The sequence below is a fragment of the Lipotes vexillifer genome, unplaced genomic scaffold (assembly GCF_000442215.2).
Source record: "Lipotes vexillifer unplaced genomic scaffold, Lipotes_vexillifer_v1.1 scaffold19, whole genome shotgun sequence".
In the NCBI taxonomy this organism is placed as follows: domain Eukaryota; kingdom Metazoa; phylum Chordata; class Mammalia; order Artiodactyla; family Lipotidae; genus Lipotes; species Lipotes vexillifer.
Genome location: NW_006793856.1, coordinates 482790 through 492703, shown reverse-complemented (window position 1 = coordinate 492703; position 9914 = coordinate 482790). Strand labels below are relative to the sequence as shown.

At 36.6% G+C, this 9914-nt stretch overlaps 1 protein-coding gene across 1 annotated transcript in view; it reads left to right on the top strand.

Annotated features, from left to right (window-relative positions):
- MYCBP2 (MYC binding protein 2) overlaps positions 1–9914 on the top strand; it is a 280943-nt gene that overhangs the window by 150215 nt on the left and 120814 nt on the right. The window contains exons 34-37 of the mRNA XM_007466789.1: positions 2527–2718; positions 4835–5041; positions 6133–6264; positions 7894–8072. Coding sequence (XP_007466851.1) covers positions 2527–2718; positions 4835–5041; positions 6133–6264; positions 7894–8072 — 710 coding nt within the window. The remainder of the gene's footprint in view (positions 1–2526; positions 2719–4834; positions 5042–6132; positions 6265–7893; positions 8073–9914) is intronic.

Sequence of the window (9914 nt, the reverse complement as noted above, 5' to 3'; positions counted from 1 at the left end):
TTAACTTTCATCATATAAATTTTTTTTTTTTTTAGATTCTCTATATATGTATTAGCATATGGTATTTGTTTTCCTCTTTCTGACTTACATCACTCTGTATGACAGACTCTAGGTCCATCCACCTCACTACAAATGCGCAAGCCCAGAGGCCATGGCTCACGGGCCCAGCCGCTCCGCGGCACGTGGGATCTTCCCGGACCGGGGCACGAACCCGCGTCCCCTGCATCGGCAGGCGGACTCCCAACCACTGCGCCACCAGGGAAGCCCTGGTTTTCTTTTTAAATTCCCTTTAGTGTTGCAGTGTTTTCCTTAAAAATATAGTAAAAGTTCAAAATATTAAAAAAATTTTTTTTGAGAACTGCTAACATTTGGTAATTATTAAAATTAATAATTGCATATTTGCATGTCTGTATTAATATTCTGTGAAGATATCCTGTTTATTATATATTCTTCTACCCTCTTTTTAGTGGATAATATAGAATTCTACCATTTGGACGTAGCATAATATAGTCAACCAATCCTTTCTCTATATATATTTTTAGATTTTCCCAATATTTCAGTATTTTAAACAATGCAGATGAAAATATCATTGACTATATTTTTATGTGTATACAAAGTGATTTTTCCAGAATAAATCTTCAGGAGTGGAAAATTCTTAAGTCAAAGGAGAACACGTTAAGACTTCGCTAAAATTGCCAAAATGCCCTCCAGAAAGCTGATGTCAGCTTGCATTCCCCACCACTAGTGAATAAGAGTTCCTTTTGCTAAAATTTTAGTGGCAGTAATGTGTTAATATATATATATATATATATATATATATATATATATATTTTTTTTTTTTTGGCCCTTTAACTAAAACATATTGGCCCTCTTGATTCCATGTTTAAGATTTTATGGGAAGCTTCTCGTATTAATCTTTTAATTACTAGTTAGAAACTTAAGTGGATGTAACTGGATAAATGCACTCCACACACACCCCCTATGCCCCACCCCCCAAAGAAAGCCCTTCTAGATTACTGATTATAGAGTACACTTGGGGATTAAGTTTCATCCAAAGCTAATTTTCTGAGATCTTCCAAAAAGTAAAGTTTTTGGATAATGAAAGTGATGTAAAGGATAGAAGAATTGTAATTTTCACAGAATCAAGAATTGATTATTTTAAAGCCAGGAAGACGAATTACATAGGATACTGACCTAAATGTTATGGAAATTTTATTCAAAGATAGTAGAAATAACTTAAAAATTGAAGATTATCTCTAAGTAACTTTGTATTTGCAGCCTAAGGTTGGACATTAAGAAAATATGAGAAATTGTACACATTGTTGAGAGTGATTCATAATAACGCTCATGATGATTTTAACTGAAAAGTTACTTAATTTTTTCTAATGGATTGAAAGTACACTCATTTATATATTTGGTTTGTCTCGGGGAGAATGATTTAAGACCGTTTTCCACCTTGAGATTTTTATGACTTTATGAAATCTGTTGAACCTGTGATATCTTGTAATGCAATATGGAATGTAAGTATTATGGAAGAACTTGCTTGCTCAGGGGCAACAAAGTGTTTTTTGATAACGTACTTATAGCAAATGGTTCCCCCGATTTTACAGATGAGGTTGAGGCACTATGAAAAAACTGGAATTTACAGATGAGGTTGAGGCACTATGAAAAAACTGGAACTAGATCGCAAATTGTTTGATTCCCTAGTCCACAGGACAGCTGAAAGGGTCATTGGTCACGACTGGCCCTCTGATGAAACTGAATGCATCTTGTTCTCTGTTCACAGTGAGCTAAAAGATACTGAGGATGGTAAAAGAGATAAAGAGTGTTCATGCTGGATATCAATTAAATTATTCATCTTTTCCCCTTTTTTCTCTGGAAAAAAAGTATTTTCCCACTGGTCTTTAATGGGACTCTGTAATTTCTTATTTTGAAAGTTTTTCATTGGTAGAGGTTGGAATTTCTTATCTTCACTTCTGAAATCAAGTACAATAGGAATTGTAAAGCTGCTCAGAAGTATTTATTGAACAACTCCATATTTTTGTTACATGCATGTACGGAAAGAATTTTATTAGAAAACAGATTTGTATAGACTATTTCTCAGTTGCTTTGCCTTTAAATCAGAAATCATTAAATTATTTCATACCAGAAATAATTATCTCAGTTTGGAATTTTGTCCTATAGAAATAGCTTTTTAAATAGGAAGAGTTTTTTTCTGTCATATATATGATTCTTACTGAAAAGTTAAATAAGAAGGCAGGTGAAAATGACCCTAGGTTAATAAAAACACAGATACCTTGTAAATGTGTGGTACTTTTATGATGCCCAGAGACTGATAACTTAAAAAAGAACTTCTGTGGGAAAAGTAGATATAGTGACTCCACATACAACTGGATAGATACATAGACATAGACTTAAGTCTGAATTTTAAAGGTGTCATCTAGAAAGGCAAGATTTCGCAGTTGAGTACTCATGTGAAGGAAAATAAAGCAATATCTTAGAACGTTTTATTTTCATGTATCATAGAATGAAGAGAATATCTCAGGGATGACAAGCTTCCGTGAAGTTCTGGAGAAAATGCTGGTTATTGTCGTGCTGCCAGTCAGGAACAGCCTGAGGAGAGAAAACGAGCTCTTCTCCCCGCACCTGGTCTCCAACACTTGTGGATTACTGGCCAGTATTGTCAGCGAACTGACAGCATCAGCCCTGGGATCTGAAGTAATGTTATATTTTGATATTGGATAATGAGCACATGTTGAAACTCTCCACATTGTTTCTTTTTTCATATGTTTTGGCTTTGTAGAGACTAATTTTTGTTAAGAAAAAACACTGGAGCTAGGCTGTTTTGGTTTGTTTTTTGTTTTTTTCTCTCCCTTCCTTACACCTCTTCTCTGCTCTTCTTTGCTTCCTCTCTCTCCCCAGTTTACCCAGGATGTTGCAGTAATACAAAGCCTACATTTTCCCCTCAACTGCCCCATTGCACAACCCACCCCCATGCCCCAATAAAAGCAAAACTAGCTCTCACTGCTGGGTAATGAGAAGTAGAAGTAGGACTGCTAATGAATATGCGGGTGTGGAAAAGGTAAAGCGGTTCAAACCTTAGCCCCGCCAACCTGATTGACCCTAGACAAACACACATGTAAAATGGGAATAATAACTTTTGTCTCACCTATATCACAAAGGTTTTTCTTTAATTGTAGTAAATTAGGTAACAAAAAATGTATCATTCTAATCATGTTTATGTGTATAGTTCAGTGGCATCAAGTACATCCACATTGCTGTACAGCCGTTATTACAGAGTTTCAAAAGGATCAAATATTAATATGTTTGAGGAAACCACTTTGAAACATTTTAAAGTGCCTTTACATTTTTGTAAAGTAATTTTTTTCCACCAGTTCACTGCCCTGCTCACTCTGTTTTATAATTTATCTAAATGTTTTGACTGAATTTGGTGAATGTTTCTATTTTTTTCCTGAAAAAGTAGATGTTAGATTGGTTTTGAAAATCATGTCATAATGTGAAATATCTTATATCATTCAAATGAATGTTTAATAACCAGGATGTACTGATTGACCCCAGGTCTCTCGTTTCTTGCAAAGGAACATCTATTTTAATTTTATAATTCCTAGTCTTTGCTTTTACTTACTTAAACAGATTTATTTCAGAATCTATTCTCAATTAATCCATTCAGTCTACACTCATTACAGATTCATAGTGAGAGTTTAGCCTTTAGGATTTCTAAATGATTACACATACCTGAACAGATTTTAGTATCTCACCCTGGCCTAGGAGGTGAAGCCCCGGTCAGAACATTTTAATTTCCTTTTTCCACTTATTCATTCAGCCTATAATATGCTTCCCTCTTGTACTAGACTGTGGAGGAGAAAGTTTATAAGGCCTCAGTCCCCGTCAGAAATTTGCTATATAGTAATCCCCTGTGAACTTACTTTTCTAATGAAAAGGAATGCCCAAAATTGCAAGTGCCTAATATACAAACTTGGGAGGTTCTAAAGGTCCTGTCTTAGATATCCACATTTTTTTTTTTCCTCAGAGGAGTTTGTCATTCTTGCTAGAATCATAAAATTCACCTTTTAACTCTTGTAGGTCTTTCAGACTTCTGCAGCCAACTTAGATAAGAAGCAGGCTCTACAATTAAAAAGATAGTTTCAAACCAAAATAAGTGCTCTGATCCTCTCTAATCAAAGTCTGTAATTAATGATGTTGTACGTGTGTGTGTGTGTGTGTGTGTGTATTTTCACATATTGACTGCCAAGTTATCATAGTATACATTAGCGATATTCAGACTTAAGGCGCAGAACAGTTTCTGCAATGACGTCTTAGCTTGAAAACTCACAGATAAGAGGAAGGATGGTCTGACTGAAGAGGGCAACCTTGAGTCTGCCTGCCCTGAATATCCATCTGTCCAGGATTCCTAGTGCTCTATGTGTAGCATAGTTTGAAAACTCTTGGTCTATAAAATATTGATGAAATTTTTGGTATCTCTTTGCAAAGTGAATGATAATTCATGCATATGTTATGACTGTGATAACTTACAAGTTTATAGTTCTGACATAAATTAAGTGAAAAGTGTAGTTTAATATGACTAAAAAAATGTACTGTCACATGATACTGATCTGTGAATGTAGAGTAATAAAATCTGATTTTATTCTTCGTTACTCTCTTATTGGAATGTACCTTTAGGAAGGTTTAAACCCTCTTGTTAAAGGTAGGTTATTTTACTGAACTTCCTAGAAACCTTTGGATAGTTTTGTTAAAGGTATATTAGCAATGCTCAGGTCCAGACTACTGATGTAGTTGCTTTCGTTGTTCACAGGTTGATGGGCTTAATTCTCTCCACTCCGTTAAAGCCAGTGCTAACCGATTCACAAAGACAAGTCAGGGGAGAAGTTGGAACACTGGGAATGGGTCCCCAGATGCAATCTGTTTTTCAGTAGACAAACCTGGAATAGTTGTGGTTGGTTTTTCTGTCTATGGAGGAGGTGGAATTCATGAATATGAATTAGAGGTGTTGGTTGATGATGTGAGTACCACTCTTACAGTGTTCCTCTTGCTGTGTGGGTTGTGTGTCAGGACACATCATCATTATAATGTACAGTACAGTACAGTGGTCCACATCCTTGAGGCTTAGCAGATTAATCATAGATGGACAACGTTAGAGAAATTGAAAGGGAGCGATTCTACATGATTGCTCATGTGCCATTTTGGATCGCTCCTGCCTCATGTTTTTTGCACTTCCTGGGAGGATTTTTTTTTTTTTTTTTTTTTTCAGTACGCAGGCCTCTCACTGTTGTGGCCTCTCCCGTTGCGGAGCACAGGCTCCGGACGCGCAAGCTCAGCGGCCATGGCTCACGGGACTAGCCGCTCCGTGGAATGTTGGATCCTCCCGGACCGGGGCACGAACCCATGTCCCCTGCATTAGCAGATGGACTCTCAACCACTGCGCCACCAGGGAAGCCCCTGGGAGGATTGTAAATGAAAAAACTAGAAATTATATAGCTAAGCCTCTGACTATAAATCCTGAGTAATATTTTTTGCTATCGTAGTATTTCAGAAAACAAGAACAATATTCAGACTGGTATTATTACCCGTATCAGTGATTAAGCAATTTTGTCAGAGTGCCAGTGGATGGTTCTTAGTAAAGATAGCAGTGCTGACTGAATTAGCAGTATCTTGCTGTATCCACTATAAATTTTTTTAAGTGCCTGAGTTTTACAAAGTTTTATTAAAATGAGACGGACAGGTAGCATATAAATCATTTGCTGGTAAATAACATATCTGTATTTTGCTTCTTTTGAGCGATTAATTTGAATTATTTCCTTACTTCATTAGGCTCTATAATTAGATATAGCATCCTTCTGAAGAAGGGGGAATCATTTTAAGACAGATGAAAAAGCCTATTTATATGATATAATTTGTAGATGCCTCAGGAAATCAGATAAAAATGAATAGTTCTGGAGGACCAAAAATATTTTCTTTAGTATGTATGGATAAATGCTAATGGATAATTTTATATGCAAGGAAATAAACTCTTAAAAAACAATCATTAATAAGTCAAAATTGTTCATTTAACGAAATTAAGAGCATATGGGTTTTGTTTTTTTTTTAAATTAGAGTGAACATGCAGGGGATTCAACTCATTCTCACAGATGGACATCTCTAGAATTAGTCAAAGGAACTTATACAACAGATGATTCACCCAGTGATATAGCTGAAATCAGACTTGACAAAGTTGTTCCTTTAAAGGTAATTTTAACAGTATGTTTCTTTTGTAAATAGGATGTATTATTATGAGTTTACTTAAAAAATAGTGAAAAGTATTCCTATATGTGGTCCTTTAAAAGTTTCTAGAGTACCAACTGTATTCCTGATACTGTACTGTATTATATTCTATTTTTGCAAAAGATCTGTTCAAGTCTGGTATAGTGGAAAGTATCCATAGGTTCTGGAGTCAAACAAACTTAGCTTCAGATACCTGCTCTTCCAAATATTAGCTCTAAGACATTGGATATGTCATCATTTGCCCACTCTGAGGCTGATTTGTACATTGGGAAGGATAATACCTCCATTGTAGTGTTGTTCAGATTAAACTAAGAAGTGGAATAAGGTACTTGCCTCAATGTCTAGCACAGTATATTAGAAACTCAATAAATATTAGTTCCTGTTTTTCTTCTCCTGTTGTGCCAAAACTCATGTAAAGAGCCAATGGTCTTAACAGATCATATTAAATAACTATTAAAGTTATTATTATTTTATATAACTTGACTGTCTCGCAGAAAATAACTATTTAGCAAAACAAATTTTACTTAACATTAAAGTAATAATTAATATAGTAATTCTGAATCCAGTTATAATAATTTTTATTATACAGCAGAACTTTGGATGAGGTAAGTTCATCAGTTACTTCATCAAAAGCATAAACGATACCAAGAAACAAACAAAAAGAAACCCATCATTATGAGGTTTATGTCACGGATCATTAGGTGCCAGTATCTGTGTCTCACATTTTCTATATACAGTGAATCTTGTTTTGGAGAACTTTTTCTTACGGATATTTTTTTTCCATGTCTGTCTGCCTGTCTATTTCTGTCTCTGAATGTCTCTCTTAAAATAAAAATTTAATGGATTCACCATTATTATTTCCCATATTTAAAACTGTTTCAAAAGTTAAACTCATCAAAAGAAAATATTAATTCATGTATTTAAAATCTTTTATTATGGCTAATATTTTTTACAATGTGATTAAGAACTAGAGGCAGGAACTAGCGCCCCACTGCCTGTATTTAAATCCTAGTTTCATCACTTACTAGCTGTGTGGCTTTGGGCAAGTTACTTAACTTCTCTGTGCCGCAGAGTCCTCATCTGTAAAATAGGGATAATAATGGCACTTACCTTATGAGGTCATTTTAAGGATTAATTTAATTAAAGTAAATTACAGAAAGTACTCAGGACAGTTTCTGTTAAATAATAAACATCAATAAGTGTTAGTTATCACCCTGTTTGTTTTGTTTAAAAAACTCATTTAACCAAATTGTCTATAAATATAACAAATTCATTATACAGTTGACCCCGGAACAACGTGGGGATTAGGGGTGCTGACCCTCCTCACAGTGGAAAATCCAAGTGTAACTTATAGTCAACCCTTTTTATACCTCCCTATACTGGTTCCGCATGTGTGGATTCATCCAACCTCGGGTCGGGTAGTACCGTAATATCTACTGTTGGAAAAAGTCCCGTATAAGTAAACCCAGGCAGTTGAAACCTGTGATGCTCAAGGCTCAACTGTATTTGCCCAGTTTGCTGCTAGAGCTCGTTTTATATATCCTCTGTACATTATGAATAAATATAAACATGCCTTACATCTTTATCATGAAGGAAAATGTTAAATATGCTGTGCGCTTGAGGAACTATGGAAGCCGCACAGCAAACGGAGACGGAGGAATGACCACGGTTCAGTGCCCTGATGGCGTGACGTTTACATTCAGCACGTGCAGCTTGAGTAGTAATGGCACAAATCAAACCAGAGGACAGATTCCACAGATCCTCTACTACAGGTAGGTGTGTGTATAGAGATCAGGGAGCTATTCTACAGTGGTAGAACATGTGCAATTTACTACCAAGGTACAAAACGCTAAATGGGCAGTGATAATTGAATTATACAGCGTATCTTCATTGCACTTGCTAATTTGTATAAAAAGATCTCATTTTCATATGTAAATTCAGTGTTTACTTTAAAATGTTCTTTGTCATTATTTCTTTAATGTCTTTGAAATGTTTATGTACTGGGCATATGTGCTTGGGCATATGTATTTGTTGTCACTTTTATAGTTTTGTGGTCTGCATTTTCTAATTTTAATGGAATTTATTCATTTTTTTTTAAAATACTAAAATTTAATGGTCAAATCATCTCTACCAAAGTATTGTTGTTACCTTGAACCAGTTATCCAGTCTGCAAAATATTTTGGTGTCTGTGAATCTAGTCCTTGGAGCCCTAGAATATATAATGATGTGTTTCTAATAGTTTTAACTAAAGCCATTCCTTAGGTAAACAGTGGAAAACAAAGAATTACAACAATTTTGAGTTAAAAAAACACTTTTAAATATACATTTCTCACTGAGTCTGAATTTTTCTTTTAGCAACTTAGCTGGAATCGTAGGTAGTAGTGAGTACCGTTCACCACATTGGTCCTCAACCTGACTTGACATCAAATCACCGAAGTTGCATATCACTTTCAGAGGCTTACTGCTTCCTCTGTTTCCTTCGTAAACAGTCAAGAGGACACTGCCTAGGGCACAAAATGTTTTTCCCTAGATGTTGATGATCTGCTTTCTTTCTCCATGTAAAATAGAGTAGAAATAGTAGGCATTAAATAGCTACATAGTGGCATGTTGCTGCTGAGACACAAAAGCTTTCTAATCTTTTTACCCTAATGAAAAACCTTTTCTGTTACACAGCCCCACAGTAAGCAGTACATTACTGCTTTCTCAAAATGTAGATTGGAAGCCATATCAGACACAAAAGAAGAGTATATGTTTCAAAAAGCTGGAGAGCCGCTTAAAAGCATCTGCTGTCCAGACTTTATATCTTACACAAAATACAGTGTTTTTGATATTTTGATATTCTCCACCAAGGTCTAAATATCTTCAGCTTTAATTTTTTTTTTTCGGTACGCGGGCCTCTCACTGTTGTGGCCTCTCCCGTTGCGGAGCCCAGGCTCCGGACACATGGGCTCAGCGGCCGTGGCTCACGGGGCCAGCCGCTCCGCAGCACGTGGGAGCCTCCCGGACCGGGGCACGAACCCGTGTCCCCTGCATCGGCAGGCGGACTCTCAACCACTGCGCCACCAGGGAAGCCCAGCTTTAAATTTTAATTAATTAAGTTTTAAAAGATTAAAATCAGTTGACCATTAAAACCATGCTACTCTGATGGCTCCCAAGTTTATATCTCTAGCTTCCATCTCCTCTGAGCCCTGGAATGAATATCCAGGTCCCTCTGATGTCTTCATCTGAGTGACAGTAATGGAGATGGTGATGAGAGTTCCTGTGTACTGAGCACTTCCTTTATGCCACGCGGTGCTCTGAGGGCATTCCTTGTCTTAGCTCAGTCAGTCCTCAGAGGAACCCCTGTGAGGTGGGCAATTTCCTATCCCTCCTTTACAGATGAGGGAACTGAGGCCTGGAGCGGCTCCACAACCTGCCTGAAGTCTCACTCATAGTAAATTATAGTCCTGGGGTTTGTAGGCAGGAAATTGGACTCCAGATGACCTACCTTTAACCACTGTACCACACACATGTCCTCTTTACGGTTGGCTAATAGACATCTTAGTGGTACTCGTCCACAGTCCTCCTGCCCATCCACAGGTACAGGCACAGCAAACACCTTGGGGGCATTCTTG